The sequence below is a fragment of the Nycticebus coucang genome, chromosome 8 (assembly GCF_027406575.1).
Source record: "Nycticebus coucang isolate mNycCou1 chromosome 8, mNycCou1.pri, whole genome shotgun sequence".
NCBI lineage: Eukaryota > Metazoa > Chordata > Mammalia > Primates > Lorisidae > Nycticebus > Nycticebus coucang.
The window spans coordinates 67,958,460-67,975,469 of NC_069787.1; the positions used below are offsets into that span (position 1 = coordinate 67,958,460).

The 17,010-nt window shown below is 40.1% G+C and overlaps 1 protein-coding gene across 22 annotated transcripts in view; it reads right to left on the bottom strand.

Annotated features, from left to right (window-relative positions):
- The window catches only part of THRB (thyroid hormone receptor beta), a 381,781-nt gene that overhangs the window by 73,963 nt on the left and 290,808 nt on the right, over positions 1-17,010 (bottom strand). For 21 of the 22 annotated variants that reach the window (XM_053598954.1, XM_053598967.1, XM_053598968.1 and 18 more), the window contains one exon: positions 1,332-1,589. The exons of the other annotated variant lie outside the window; for it this stretch is intronic. In XM_053598954.1, coding sequence (XP_053454929.1) covers positions 1,332-1,589 — 258 coding nt within the window. The remainder of the gene's footprint in view (positions 1-1,331; positions 1,590-17,010) is intronic. 22 annotated transcript variants of the gene reach the window in all.

The following is a 17,010-nucleotide window of genomic DNA, read 5'->3' on the forward strand; positions in this document are numbered from 1 at the left end:
ACACATACTCTACATCCTGACTTCTTTGAGAAACCTGATTTTGCCCTTTTTCTAAATAGTTCTTTCACCTAAATAATAAATACGAAGGATAGTTCAACCACAAACCTTTCCAAAGGGAACCTGGATTCAGTTTTGAGTGTATTCAAATCAAAGCTCATGACACTCTTTCACTATTATTTTTTGGATAACCCTATTTTCAACTGAAACAATCTGCACATTCAATTTCCCAGGTAAACTGGTAGTTCCCAGGAGCTTTCAAAGTGTTTTCAGAAAAGCTGAAAGACCAGGTCTTTTGCAAGAAGGATAAATATAATCATGTATTTATGTTCTAGTTAGAACAGTCTGTGAAAGTCCTTCACGGCTCCTATATGGGAGTCTTTGCAGACTTTCATTGTTATATAATGGTATATGACTATGAGATTTTCAGCACACAATTTAAAACTTTACCATGACTCAAAATCCTTAAAGAAAAACAAAAAAGACCTTTTTTTTTTTTTAAATGCTAAATTGAGAAAGAATGGAAGTTACATAAACTTGGACATTTAAAGACACACACTGACTTTGTGCACGTGACAGACACAAACTGATTTAAGAAGCGATGATTTTGGGGAGCTCTAAGACGATAAAGCGATCAGCAGAGAGACATCTGTCAGGGTGGAGGCAGCCTGAGGTGAAGAGCAGTTAAATCTAATGCAATCAGGAACTTAGGCCAGTTTAACATTATTTGTTTTCTCGTGAGGTGACAACCTCCTAACACCATAATCTCTCCTTTTAGGATGATGACACAAGGATTTATAATGAGTAACAGACAACAACTTAAAACCTCTCCTTAGGATGAATTGTGTATTAAGGTTAAAGGTAGGCATGGACAGCGCATTAGCTACTGGAACAACTGGGAAAAGAAAATGTACACAAAAAATATGGTAAAATGTGATAGAATGTGGGCAAAGAAATACACACACACACATACTTCAAAGCAAATAGTTCATACAACTACAGCAATGTCTGTTTCTACTCAGATCCCCAAACAGAATGAAAGCCAAAACTAACAACTCTTCTGCTAATTAGTGAAGTAAAAATGTCTTTTCCCCAAGTGTCCCCAGCTCGGTATGAAACTGCAATGATCTGCTTTCCTTTGGATCTCACTTATTTATTTATGTTTAAAAGAAGATTTGAAGATAAAGAAGCCTAGTAACAGAACAGTTGGGGAGAACACGTGGCCGCTATACACCGGGGTGGGTGGGGGGATGTAGCCTGAGCACACAGTTACAGCAGGAAGGTTTGCATCCTTGTTGAAACATGTGATAGTGGTCTAATAAAAATCAGGTTACCTTTACATTTCTTCTCTTCCGTTTGGAAGGTCTGGGCACTTGAGACACTCTGATCATTCACATCCTCGTGGTCCAGATGGAATATGGAGCTCGTCCAAGTGGCCTGGATGAGCTGTGGGGACTGTTCATTCTTGAGCGAGCCGCGCCTCTCTGGATGGCTCTTTCTGTGCAGGCAGGCTTCAGACATTCCTACCAGCTTCCAGTCGTGCTCCCCGTCGGGACAGTGCTTCGCTTTGTCCCAGGCTGGAAGGCCATTTTCTAGAGGGTTGAAAAATACGAGATGACGAGCTGTTGGCATTGTCAAGGTTTTGCAGAGATGCAGAGTTTTGGAAAGCAAGTTGTTTCTCAATTCTTTTAGGCTGACAGTATTCACATGCCACTTGACGGCAGTGATAAGAGGCAGAATTTGTCAGCCTTGGGCATTCAGCCACGGCAGTTGGATCGCCTGCCCGAGCAATCAACACATCCCCCTTATTTTAAGTGCCTAGAAAGACATTAGTTCCTCCATGGTGAGGCTGTGCTTTTAACCAATCCCACTTCCACGGCAGTGGTGCAAGAGCCAGTTTACACCCATTTATGTTACTGCTTAGATGACCATGTGAGGTCTTGAGGGTCAGGGCTGGCCATGAACACTTTTCAGATCCTTAGAACATAAAACACCCAGGATTCAGCCTTGTGTGACTTGGGTTTTATCACAGGCTGACCTGAGGGACACCCTGTTACTTAAATGGGACAGGCTCACGTGGCCACACCGAGAGTGACAACTCTGCTCTTACCATCTTCTACCCTTCAGAGCCTGAATAAAACCTCAAAGAACTGGATCTTATATCAAATAGAAGTTTTATAAGGGGCTTCGGTGTTGTCCCAAATTAGCAACAGGGTCCATTGAAGAGAAGCAGATGGTGCCTTAGCTGTGGGCAAATTAAGAGCCCTAACGATGGAATGATAAGTCCAGAAGTTCTTGAGTTGGCTGGTTAATTGTTTATGTATATTATATATTTTTTTATCTATTTAATTTATAGGGATTTGAGGATCTTGCCTCTAGAAAATGAAAAAAAATGGAATATAATGAAAAATTTCACAATTAACTTTTCCTAGTGTTGAATTTTATCTCCTTGAATATCTTTAGTATACATGGGTGTAGAGAGCAAAAATGAGCAAGCTAATATATGTATATATATTTGTATGCATATTGTACCCATTAAAAAACATAATCCATCTGGTCATCCACATTTGCAGAAATTCTTAGGCTACTGTTCGTCAAAATTAGAAAAAAATATAAATAGTGATCTTCTCTTAAAGTGATCCTATACAATGATTGAAAGACTAATTTACATGTGAATTTTCTTTCATGTTGAAATTATCCAAAGACCATGGACAACTGTAACTCTGGTGCATGGAGAGACAAGTCCATCCTGACCTGTGTACATCACAGGGAATTTTCAAGCCACCTTTTAAACACTTACAACGAATTTTAACTTATTTAACACAAGGGTTCAAAATGGGTTGGGTTTTCATTAACACCTTCCCTAAAGCTGCTTGATGTTTTCAGTTGATGTTGGTTAGACAATTTCTCTAAAAGTGTAAATTGCTCTCAGTCGCTTTTGGAAGTTGCATTCACCCTTCTGGGACTTTGTGTTACGATGAGAAAATCTGGATACCTGTGCACACTCTATTTCTTTCTTTCTTTTTTTTTCTGGCTCCAAAGCTTATACTTTTAATCATCACAACATCACCTCTGATTTACATTTCTGGATGTCTTTACAGAAGAGCTTTGAAGAAATTAAAGACACTTGGGAAGCAATCTAAGTATGGAATCCTTCCAGATTTTTATGGTTTTTAAAAAAATTTTTAAAATTTTTTTATTTTTATTTTTCAAAAGTTTCAAAAAATAGACAACTAATATTTATAAATAAAAATAGAAGATAATTTCAGAAATGTTATAGACAATAGAAAAAGAAGAAATACTTCACATTCATTCTACTTCATCTGGATATACCTGATATTAGAATTGGAAAAAATTTATTATTATAAAGGGAAATTGCAAACATATTTCATTTATGAATGAGGATGCAATATCCTAAACAACATATTGACAAGTTGAATGAAAAATTATTGTTCAAATAATGTACTTTGGTCAAAATTAAATCCAAGTTATGTGAGAATTAGTCACTATTTTCTACACTCTATTTGTATGCCAGGAGAAAACCATGACCACCACCACCACCGACAAAGTAATAATCAACACACGATTCGTTTGCTCATAGTCAGTGGAAACACTGCAGCTTGAAGTAGCTTAATTTGGCCTCTAAGCAATAAATTTCCTTTAACAAATTGTACAATATGCTAGCCTTTGGGTATAACGTTTGATCTCATTCAGATGAGAGTTCTGAAAATTCACTCCATGCCTAGGGCTGTGCTGGGCATAGTATCAGGTAAGTTAAATTCTTCCTTCTCAGAGTTTACATTGCACTCCCCATTGCATGGTGAATCAGAAAGGTCTGGATCAGTTCTTCCAATTGTCAACCCGGCCAGCTATGGGTGCAATTACAGGCACTTATTTTCACTTACCCATTAAAAGGAAGCAACAGATTGAGTTCTTGGGAGGTTGTATTGCATTTCAAGTTAAACATATCTATGGAGAACTCATTCAAATGCCTATTATCCATGAACGTTTGAGGTTTTCCTGAACTAAATATAAAGCTACTGAATGCAAGCATTAATTCGAGACCCAAAGATTATTCGTTTTATTTTTACAGGCGTGAAATGTCTTCTCACCCATCCATGTTTCTATGATATCTACTTTATTTTCAGGCGCTCTAAATCTTTAGCAAATTGCATCCTGTAAAGCTTAAGTAATGTTTAATTTAAGTAATGTTAAAGTTCTCACACTATTTTGATTTTTTTCTGCAGAAATTCTTAAAATTTGGTATTAATGCCCCAGACCCACTGGACATTAAGAAATACAGCCAAACTGGATTTGTTTCCTAGTGAAAACCTGCTTGGATGAGAGATGCTGAAAGGGACTCCACCCCAAGGGAACATTCCCCCTTGACGCACAGCCTAATAAGGGCTTGCATAGTATGTCCCTTGGGCTAGAAAGAAGGGGGTTTCTTCTAAGCATGGGAGGCTATATTTGGGGTGAGGAAAGGTATAGTATTGCCTTCTATTTTCCAAAGAAAAGCAGCTGACACGGTTTGGGAAAAGGCCTCTATTCATGGGAGGCATTTCCAAGCTCATAATTACTGTCTGTAATTACATTCACAATAATGATATTCAGTTGCTTAATTGGCAGGTTTATTGGTTGGAGCACTGCTGGGAAAGACTGAGAAGTCCCGGTGGGGTCATGGGAAAACTCAACAGGGGTCTATTTAAGGAGGATTCTTGATTCTTATCGTCTCAAGAGCAGGGGGCACATGCAATTCCTGGTCCATTCCCAAGGAGAAATAGGATGACTTCTACACCAGGCTCCTTACGTTCTATCTGCTGGATGAACTATTGTAGGGGGAACCATGAGTTACCCCCACATACATATGGTTGGCAATAATGGTTTTCAGTGACTTCCTCCTATTATTACATTATGTCCAATGTCCAGATCTTTTGGTGTCCTCAAAACTTACAGCAGGACACTTTTTTTTAGAGGGATTAATATCCCCAGAGTTTAAGTCGGTGACTCGCAGACTTTGGCTGGCGTATCAAACATGTATTAAACCATACCAAAGACCAGACTTTTTGAAGGTGGAGAGGCCTGCACATGTGTATATCTACCAACTTCTCCAGCTCATTCTGATACATAACAGAATTTGAGATCTACAGGGTTAAGACAAATTTTATATAAAGAAAATAAATTGGGGGCGCCGAGGTTGGCATGGATATCTCAGCCCAGCTGGGTGCTGCTGGGTGGCAGTGGGAAGCTACAGTTGGATTCCCCTGGGCTGTAGTGTTGGAAAGCCCCAGCAGGCTCAACGTAGCTGAGCTTCTGCAGCTCTGGATGTGTTTCCCCCACCCAATCCTCCTAGGCAGATTTAGGTAGCTTTTATCTCCCACCCTCGGTTTTGTCCTGGGCGCGGGAATTGCAAAATGCAAGAATATTGCAACTGTCAAAAAAAAAAAAAAAAAAAAAAGAGAAGAAAAGAAAAAAGATTATTGGGCCAGGTGCGGTGACTCACTCCTGTAATCCTACTTCTTTGGGAGGCTTAGGTGGGTGGATCGCTTGAGCTCAGAAGTTCAAGACCAGCCTGAGCAAGAGTGAGACCCCCGCCTCTAAAAGTAGCTAGGCTTTGTGGTAGGGACCTATAGTTCCAGCTACTTGGGAGGCTGAGGTGAGAAGATTGCTTGAGCCCAAGAGTTTGAGGTTGCTGTGAGCTGTGAAGTCACAGTGCTCTATCAAGGGCAACAAAAAGAGACTCTGTCTCAAAAACGAACGAACGAGGCTTGACTCCTATAGCTTAGCAGGTAAGATGCCAGCCACATACACCGGTGCTGTCAGGTTCTAATCCAGCATGGGCCTGCCAAACAACCGTGACAACTACAACCAAAAAATAGCTGGGTGTTGTGGCGGTCACTTATAGTCCCAGCTACTTGGGATGCCAAGGCAAGAGAATTGCTTAAGCCCAAGAGTTTGAGGTTGCTGTGAGCTGTGATGCCACAGCAGTCTATTGAGGGCAACATCGTGAGACTCTGTCTCAAAAAACAAAACAAAATAAAAAATGAAAATAAATTATTGGCAGGTTTTGGATTAGCAGCAGTTCCTTTCTCAGACTCTAATGTTTTACATAGCCTTGGAGTAAATTTTTATTATTGTTCAAAAATCCATCCCTTATTGAATAGTGAAGCGTTAAGCAGATGTTAATTGGATGCCATCTTATAGATTGCAGGTATGGATGTAAGTAAGTGTTTACTCAAAATGCCTGCTGTTCTGAACATTATCTGGAACATAATACACTAACTAGTGGAAATATATATATATAATATATATAAATAAATACATATACATAAAATATATATTTAAAAAGGAGTATCCTAAAAATGATCATATCTTGTTATTCACATAAAACATGAACCTTTTGCTCTTTAATATGCCCCAGCTTTTAATATTTTCCATTCACAACTAACCAATTTAATTTGTCAGTTATGATGAATAAATAAGTAGAATCGAAGACAATAACTAGATAGTGACATGTGAACTGCATTGGCCTGTGTGTCTCAAGGAAGTTTAGACACAGTGATTGAACTTGCACTTAAGGACCGTCATTCAAATGGCTTTGAATGGCACAACACTGATTGAAAGGGTTCTTTCGCAAAAGAGAAACAAACACAAATCTCATTAACATAAGTACCTACATTGTGTCTCTGGAAATTGCATTAAAGATGATAGAAAATAAATCTGTCCATCAAAAACAGAGAATTGTATTAAAATATTCAAGTATTTGAGGACACAAGAGCGAGTTGATAACTTAGAAAAAAGCTAAGGCACAGGAAATAGGCATAGGATTCCTCATGAACATAGGAAATAGGATTATGACAAGGTGGTCAGAAAGGGTCAGGCTGGGATTTCACAGCACACATTGTGAAGGTTTAGCTTGTATTAAAAGGCCACCTATATTTGGTACTGAGACTTCAAGCCATATTCTGTATTAAAGGCATGTGTATACACAATGTGTAAGTGTTTAGAATTATCACTGTATAGCATGAGACTATTAGGTATGAAGTCTCTAATTTCAATTTTTTACTTGGACCCATAAGGTTTAGCTTTGGTGAATTTTACATATCAACTTATTGTCATATAAGGACACAAGTAGACTAATATTTGTTTTTAAATTTATTTTTTATATTTATTTATTTATTCATTTATTTTTGAGTCTCACTTTGTCACCCTGGGTAGAGTGCCATGGCATCACAGCTCACAGCAACCGCAAACTCTAGGGCTCCAGCAATTCACTTGCCTCAGCCTCCCAACTAGCTGGGACTACAAGGTGCCCGCCACAACGTCTGGCTGTTTTTAGAGTAGGTCTTGCTTTTACTCAGGCTGGTCTCAAACCTGTGAGCTCGGGCAATCCACCCCACCTCGGCCTCTCAGAGTGCTGGGATTACAGGCATGAGCTACCATGCCCAGCCCAGGAGACTACTTTCTGGTTGAGCATTTACGATGGGCCACGTAGTGAGCTTGACACTTTTCTCCATCTCATGAACATCCAGGCAAGTACAAGTTGATATACTGCTTGACTGACAAGGAACCTAAAATTCAAACAAGCACTTCATCTGCTCTTCTTTACCTTTTCTCCTACGGACAGATGCGTTCTCATTATTGGCCTTAGTTCGATGAAGAGCAATTGACCTATTGCCTGATTAGTACTGTGAAAGTTCTTTAGAGATTACATGTATTTACTGCCTCAATTTTCCCTTTACTCTTTTATACTCCTACCAGGTCTCCCTGCTTTGCTCTCACCCACCTACAATCCATTGTCCACAGAACAGAAACTTTTAAAAGTATAAAGTAGAGAATATTTTTCTGGTGATTAAAATCTTCTGATGACTTCTCATCAATATTGGAATAAAGTCCTAAGGCCTCATGGAGCCTATCCCTGCTCCCCTGAGCTCCTTTTACAGGGCACTGCCTTGCTCCCCATCCTCCAGCCACTGAGTCTTCTTCTGACACGGGAAGCTCATTCCCAGCACGGCATCTTGTAGAAGCTCCTTCCTATGCCTGGAGTGCCCCCTTGCAGATCCCTGTCACTGAGGATTGAGAGGGACCTTTCCTGACCAGGACTCCCCTCTGCTCCCACTATTTACTATATATCATCTTGCTTTAGTTCTTCATGATATTCATAATCACTGACTAGAAACTTCTTATCCGTCCTCCCCAGAAATGCATACACTATGGGGACAGGGACAAGTCCCGTTATGGTTATTGTTGCGTCTCTAGCACTTGGAAAAAAGAACCTTATAAATGTGCACGAGGGTAGAATTACCATCTCCGCTTTCTATGTGTGAAAACTGAATTTAGAAAGTGACAGGGATGTACATCATAGGCCTGGATACTAACCCAGCTCCTTTGACCTTTTAAACCCTGATGGTCTATCATTAAATTTGCCTCTAGTTGCCAAAGGTGATAAACTATGATCTAGTCTGGAAGCTATTTGAAGAAAAGGTTCATCCCTTATATTTCTTGGTAGACTCATAAAAGGTGGTTATTAGAGAGGCAAGAAAAAAAGAGTTGCTTCTGGAAGCTTTTAGGGATATGGATTTTCTGTAAAACGGTGACATACTGTTTTGATGATTAAATAGGTTAAAGATCTTGGATAGTGTATGGCATGTTGTGAGACCTTGCTAAGTGTTAGCTCTTCACTTATGCTTCCAAATAACTTCTCTTTCTCTTGCCCCAGCACCCTCTCCTCTAAACATGATTTTTTTTTTTGCAGTTTTTAGCTGGGGCCGGGTTTGAACCCACCACCTCCAGTATTTGGAGGCTAGTGGCTCTAAACATGATTTTTAAAGGTATCCCAAAAGAAAAGAATCTGATAAATGACTTCCCACCAGTAAGTATATGGCTAAGAACCTGGGATGAGTTGCTTCCCTGCGGAAGTCGCATTTTAAAGAGGATGTTCTGGAAAGTTCTGGCACAGATCAAGGAATGAATCTCTAAAATTGGATTCCCAGCTGTTGTGCAAGGCAGGTGGGAAAGACGTTTTGGTAAAGTTCAAGGCTGGCCTGACCATCATCATACTGGATTAATTGGCTTGGTGGCTCAAATAACATAATAATGAAGGCACAGTTTCGATCCTATTAACTTTCAAGGCCTCCTCGCTCATTGCTTAAGCTTTCTTGAAGCAATCCATCTATCCTCCAAAGTTCCATAACTCTTTTCATGTATCTCCCCCCTCCATGTGCCACCTTATACCATGCGACATAGCCATTCATGTACATGTACATAATTTTGGTTTTTGTTGTTAGTTAACACAATGCCAAGCAAAAATATCCTAATAAAAATCTGTTATCCCCTAATGATCCAGCAATTTTACAAAGAGAAAACTACTTCCTAGTCATGGACTCCAGGTCTATTTTCTTCTCCAAAACCCACTGGTCTGTAAGAAAGACTAAGGAAAGTAATGCAATTTACACTTTCTACTACCAATAGTATTCTCCCAGAACAGCTGGTGAAAATAAAAATTATTTTGCTTTTGAGCGATAGGACAATCAGATAGTAGGTATTCTGGCTTTGCCATATATAGGCTTTGATTTGGGGCAAATTTCTTTACTTCTTTGAATCTCTCTTCTCAATATCCATAATATTTGACTCTGCCTCTTCTGAAGGCAGGGACTTACCATGTCCTCCTCATATCATCTCAATGGTATCCATATTATTTTTGCCCCTCCAAAATAGAGAAAAGTCAAAGGGTTGGCTATTTAAAAAAATTTTTTTGCTATCACTACTTTTGAGAATTGTGATGGAAGAGTTACAGGACCTTGCTGAGTCCCATTAGTAAACTGAGGGTATGGTGGGGTAAAAATACCTCACAGTGTTGGTACGAGGATCATGCAAAGCACTGCTACTACTGATTATAGAGATCAAACCAATAATTCTCAACTGCTGAGAAGGAACTGGTAGGGTCCACTCTCATGCTCCCTTCTTCCCTTAACCTACACAAACATTCTGAACTCTCCCCACCCAGTTCCAGTCCTAGCCACACACTTTCCACTTCCTGGGCCGGCCAGTGGCGAGTTTCTTTTCCTCTGAAAAGTGTTTGTTATTTATTCTAAGAGCAGGGAATCGTGAATCACTTCTGAGTTCTTGTTAGTGTACCTTAGTATTCCCAATAAGAAGACTTAGATGGTTCTTGAGACTGACCAGATACTACTTTGCTATTTTCCACAATTTAATGGACCAGAATATTCTGGTCATTATTAGACACCAGGGGGAATGGGGAAGACGCCTTTCTAGGTCACTGGCTTCTAATGGAATTTAGGGGAGGGAGGATGAGAAAGGGAGGAAACTATGATGGTACAGAAGGCACTTGACATTCATACTACTACTCCTTCTATTAATGTTAATGACAGCTCGAGTTTACTGAGCACTGTGTTACTGTGTGCCAGGCTGCATAGAATGGGCTCTATACATAAAAATTACTATCAGTTGAACACCTACTAAGTGCCAGATAGCTCCTAGGCACTTCTCATACATTATTTTATCTAAGTGGGACTACCATACCAAGACATAGGTATGATTTCCATCATTTTAACCAATGAGAAGATAGTGTGGGGGAGTTGACGGATTCCTGAGTTTTTCTTGAAAACGTGTTGTAATGTACTGTAAGTATTCATTCACCTGTTTAGATTTGTGAGCTGCTAAATAGCTGAGGCCATGGCTTGTTTACCTTTGCTTGGTGCATTAACGAATTCTCCTTGCCTTGAGTAAAAGTGAATTAAACTCAGTAGCTCTCTAACTTCTCCCCCCTCTCTCCTCCATGGCTCAGTGGGAAGCAAAGGTTGGTAAGAGAATCCTTCTCCCACTGTGCTTGTCCGATCCTCCGTTGCTCAGCCATGTGCCATTCCTCATTATCTGCCCTTGGTTCCCAGGCTGTTTTCTCCAAACTTCTATTCCTTCATTTCTTCCACTTTCATAAGAGCTAAGAGTCTGTGGCTATTTCAAGATCTTGAGCAGAGATACTTAAAGTAAGTTGACATTGGGGTTAGGGAAGAAAATAATGAACTATTTACATTTTTATTGAAATCTTAAAAAGAAATTAAGCTCTATAATAGCGTGTTTAGGCCTGTATAAAATGAATGGATAAATTATCTAACTACCAGGCTGGGGAGTAGAAATGTGCTCAAACATTCCAACGGGGTGCACTCATCCCAAGAATGACTCTGCGGCTCAGCAAAGGTCTGCTGAGGCCTTTGTTAAGTCTTCGTCCAGTTACGGGAAATATGCCCTCAGAAATATCTTCTTGTAGGTAAAGACTTACAAAATTAGCCTCTTTGTTCAGGTAGTCTGCTTTCCACTGCTGTAGGGTTTTGTCTTTCTTTAACTGAGCACCTGCCTTTTAATTTTCCCTCTTGTTGAGTCTTGGACTTTTCTGTCCTTGTGTGCAAGTGAATTTAAGTTTGCTATCGCAGGAGGTTTCTCTTATTTCCTTGGCAAGGATTCTCAGTCCATTAAGCTGGTGAGATTTGGGAGCTCCTAAGAGACAAACAAATCTTTTTCTTATCTGTCTACTCCCAACTTCTCTGGTTTTCCTGTATATTCCATTAGGCAATCGCCATCCTCAGGAAAAACAATCATCATGGCTATAGAAACCTCAAATAATTATGCTGAAACCAGAAACCACACTGATAATCTCTTGATAATAAATGAAAACCATTAACAAATTTTCAAAGTGTGGGTTTAGAACGTTTAAGTGGGATGCATATTCACTTACTTTAAAGTATAGCCTGAAACAAAGTTGAAAAAGGAATCAACGAAACAGTATGTGTTCAAAGACAATGGTGGAAATTCCACTTGGCTTCATGAAAACATAGTGGAGACCAGGTTCACGGGTAACGTCTGACAGTGATTTAACCACATAGGAACAAGCTGAGTGCTGGAACCCTGAGCAAAGCCCTGTAGACTGGGAAAGCACTTTCGGCAGGACACAGTGGAATCCTCCCCTGGAGTGGTCATTTGAGTTTCCATAATTCATACTGGATTTAATCAGAGCGTCCTCAGGTTGGATGACTCAAACTTGGAGGTAATTACTCTAAAGGCCACAGAGATTCCATTTAGGATATTAGAAAAGCTACAGCTGTTGCAGAAACATTCATATTAAGGAGGCACAAATGCACATAAAAGGGAACAGATGTTTACTGCCAGGATTAGATTTCTCCTGTGCAAAAGTTCAGAGCGTAATGTTTATTCTTGTTGCCAGTCCGAACCCATAGTTTTGAAAAAACGTAACGTATCATGGAAGACGGGCCCCATGCTGTGTTTCCAAACGTGACATACCCCTTCTCAAATGAGGAAACGTGTGAGAATCTTTTCTAACTTTGAAAATTAGGATTGGGGTGTAATTTGAGGATTAAAACAAGTTGAGATTTAGAACTTCTCAAATCAAAGAAAAAAATGTGTCCTGAGTAATCAGACCCATTTTATACATCACACTGTAAAATTCTCATTGCTTGGCAAGCAAACCACATATTGTTGCAACAAATAACATTTGGGGATTAACAAAATGGACAACAAATATCTATTGGTTCAACAGAGGACATATAGGTCCTCCCCTGGGTTTTCATAGAATCTTGCTATAATTTTCCATTTTTTTGCTACTGAAGTGGGACTAATTTTCCTTTTTTTTTTTGATGAAAAATAAATAGGGTCAAGATCAAAGGTAGATATTCACTTAGAGAAGAGGCGTTTCAATCAGGAAAAGTTTGTTTTTTTTCTTTTGTCCAGGAATAGAATCACTGCTACATTAGTCACATCTGTCTTACGGTTGGTTCTGTTACCAGGTGAGGCTGTTAGGTGAGAACTGTTTAGGGACTTTGGGGATTTTTTTCAGGTCCTCAGAATACTGTTAAATATACCAAAAACATATTTCCTTAAAAGGGCTTTCGCGGTATGAAACAATTACCTGTGGGGTGTGTAATGTGTCCCTAGGAGGGTCCAGCTGAGCACCTGCATCTCACAAACCTCAACAGTATAAATAGAGGAGAGAATTAAATTACTATTTTTTACCTGCCTGTCTCGTGGAAGATAATTTAGGACCACAGATGGGTTAAATCGCTTGGTGCAATCTGTTCAATGTATGATGGTTTTACAGTTGGGAGAAATCAAGAGGAGGTGAGATTTCTACTGTCTTTCTTATACTTTTCTGTGTTTTTTATTTTCCCCTCCCTTAAACTTTCAATTACTTAAAACAGAGCTGGTGAGGCTGGGGCTGGAGGCCTGAAGTTCCTGCAGGCCTTCCCCTCTCCAACCTGCTTGCCCCCACTCAGCCCAGGTTGCCTCTCGGCCCTCTGCATGTCAAATGCCTCATGAATATGGAAGGCTGTGCTACTCACAGTGCAGTCTGAGGACTGGCAGCTTCATCGTCACTTGGGAGCTTGTTAGAAAGGTGGGATTTCTGGCTCCAGAGCTGGTGAATCACAACCTGCCTTGTAAACAAAATCCCCATGTGATCCCCATGCTCCCTAAGGCCTGAGACACTCCGTTCTAGGTGCACCAGCTCCACATAAAGTGGACAGAATTTGTTCAATGTGCGGTTACCCAATTTAAACTTTGGTGGGATTTAATATACATCATAGGGAGATAAGACATATGATTTTTTTCTGTTTAGGAACCAGAGGGGAAAGTAATAGTTGACGGATTGCAGGTTAGGGAAATTGTACACGCAGACATTAAAAGGGAGTGCATTGAACGACTTTATTTCCTAAATGGTTATCTGGTAAATGTAGTTCATAAAATAGAAAAATCCAAACACCAAGATGTCTGATTATAATTTTACATTTTTGTAGGTTTTATCTCTAGGGACATCCAACAAAATAATAAAAGCAATAACATTTAATGTCTGCTTACTGTATGTTAGGCACCTATACTGTGCATTTTCCATTTCATCTTCATGACAACTCTATGAGGTAGAAATATTATCCTTCCTTTTTATATGAAGAAACTGGAGCACAGGGATGTTAAACAGCTTGCACAAAGTCACAGCAGGGATAAAGGACAGGATTCAAACCCCAGTTGGTCCACGGTCCATTCAACCATGCAACCCCTCTGCTTCTTAACGGGAAGTCAGCATTGAAGGACTTAGACAATCATCAAAAGAATTAAATTCAGTGCACTAAAATATGTGGTTAGAAGTTTAAAATAAAGAAAATAAGGCTCAGCGAGGTCACATTCTTACTCAGAGTCACCCAGATGGGGGAAGAGCTGGGGTGGGTCTTCTGATGCTGTCTCATAATCTCTTAATTGAAAACATACAATTTTTAGTCTACACTAAAGATTTATTGCTCAATCTCAATGCTGTTTTAAATTCTGACATTTTGACTCTATACCTCAAACACCGAGAGATGTTTTTCTAATTAAGTCTTTTTTTCCCAGTAAACATACCAAATAAGAGACAGCTGTGGGAGGAGGGGTTCCGTTTCCCGCATTAGCTGATGATGACTTTTTAAAAATGTTAGTGTTTATGGTCGAAAAACTTAGAAAGGAGACAAAAACAAACAAAACAAGTAAGGTAATGAAGAATGGATTTGTTTCTTAGCTGCCTGCCTGGAAGGTTAAAAGGCCATGAAATAACTGAGAAATTGACCAAAGTATAATTTATTTTGACATTGAGAGCTAAACCTTACAGAGCCTACTGTGTGCCAAGCATGAGTGAGTGAATGAAACACATTCACTCACTACGACACTGTGAAAGAGACGCTGTTCCTAGCCCCATTTTACAGGTGAGAAAACCTTGGCTGAGAGGTAAAAATGTTGCCCAAAGTCACAGATAGTAAATGGAGAGCTGTTTTGTTATTCCTAAGCTGCTGCATTCTATAGGCGAGGTGGCGGCAGCCCAGGGGACTGAAGCATTTGCCACCATCAGAAACGCTAATAAAGGGGCAGTGCTGTGCCTGGGATCTTCCCAACTAGCCTGGTGGCAATCGGGAATTCCTGGAATTATCATTGGCCACCTGTTACCACAAATATGCTTTGAGAGAGGTTCATCTATTTTCCAAGGAAATATCACTTCAGGAAGTAAAATCTCTCCTCAAAAAAAAAAAAAAAAAAAAAAAAAAAAAAAAAAAGAAATTGGCCAAGCCTAGGCCTAGTGGCTCATGCCTATAATCCTAGCATTCTTGGAGGCTGAGGTGAGAAGATCGCTTCAGGTCACAAGCCGAGACCAGCCTGATCAAGAGCGAGATCCCATCTCTACGAAAAATGGAAAAATTAGCTGCATATTGTGGCATGCTCTGTTAGTCCCAGCTGCTTGGGAGGCTGAGGCAGGAGGATCTCTTGACCCCAGGAAGGAGTTTGAGGTTGCTCTGAGCTATGGTGACACCACTGTATTCTAGCCAGGGCAACAGAGGGAGACTCAGTCTCAAAGAAAACAAAAACAAAAACAGTAACAGTGACACACGAATGGAGTCAAAGGACTTGTTTTTTTTAAGAAACGCAGTAAGGACATTATGTCCAAATGAACAGGTTTCTCTGAATTCATATATGCATCAACAGTATCTGAGAACACTGATGCTTGGGAAGTTGAAAGGCATGATTCTTTTGGGGGAAAAAAGTCATAGCTTAAGATATGAACATTTCTAGATTTATGAAAATTGAGCGTGTGATGTTTTCAGACCAAAAGAAGAAAAAATACTGTGTTGTTAGAGATTATCCTGTTGTTCTGGTACCTGTCTACAGATGTCAGCTTCTACAGAACTGAATTACCAAGATGATGACAAGGTGCTCTCCACCCTAAACGTGGCATGTCTTTGTTGTGTATTTTCAGGGGTTTATTTAGGACAATGTGGCAAGTTAAGTGGAAGATGTTGCATAGTGATCCACACTTGGTACACCAAGTGGAATAGGGCCCTTCACTTCCAAGGAGGTCCTATCTACTGCTTCCTCCATGTGAGGGAAACATTTTCCTGAAAAGAAGACAATAGAGAGGAGGGAGGAATTCCTGCATGTTATCTCCATGCGAGGATTACTCAGTGATTGGCTCACAAAGAGATACTGAAACCAAAGTTACCATGCCTGCCTGTGGAGCTGCCCCTAGGCTGGAGGAGCTCATCTAGGTGGGTTTTTTTTTCTTTTCATGTTTTTGTTTTTACCTCTTTGGGGATAGTTGGCAGTGTCTGGAGATATTTTTGGTGGTCACAACTTGAGGGGTGTGTGTTACTGACATCAGTGGGTACAGACTAGGAATGTTGCTAGACATCTTACAATGCGCAGGGTAGGCCCTCCCCCCCCCCCCCACCCAACAAATAATCATCTGTCCTAATATGTTAATAGTGCTGATGTTAAGAAACTGGGGGTCAGTGGATTTCTCATGGTTCTAATTAAAGTGTTATTCCTCTGTCCCTGGGCTGTGCCCCAGCCATCAGTGTGATTGCTTCCATAAGTGAAAGTCTGATTGAATTAATGTGCACTAAGGTATGAATGAATGATCACTGCCAAGAGGAACATCTGTATTTTAAGTGACTCACTAACTTACTCTAAGGTCAACTCCAATCAACAGAACTTTTAGCCATTATTAAGGGTGCTATAATAACATGTCCATTTATTTTTGGTAGATGGGAAAGATGGTGGGATTTATAAAGCATTGCACACTTTTTAAAGTCATAGTATACATGAGCACATCTGTGAAATATAATTACGCATGCTTTTATCTTACCAGAAATGATTTGCACCTGGTATTTTTTTTTTTTTTTTTTTATTGAGACAGAGTCTCATTACATCGCCCTCGGTAGAGTGCTGTGACATCATAGCTCACAGCAACCTCAAACTTTTGGGTTTAAGTGATTCTCTTGCCTCAGGCTTGGGAGTAGCTGGGCTGTAGGTGCCTGCCACTACCCCTGGCTATTTTTTGGGTGTAGTTGTCGTTGTTGGTTAGCTGGCCCAGGCCAGGTTCGAACGCACCAGCTTGGGTGTATGTGGCTGGCGCCTTAACCACTGTGCATAGGCGCTGAGCCTGCACCTGGTATTGATCACAATTGCTTT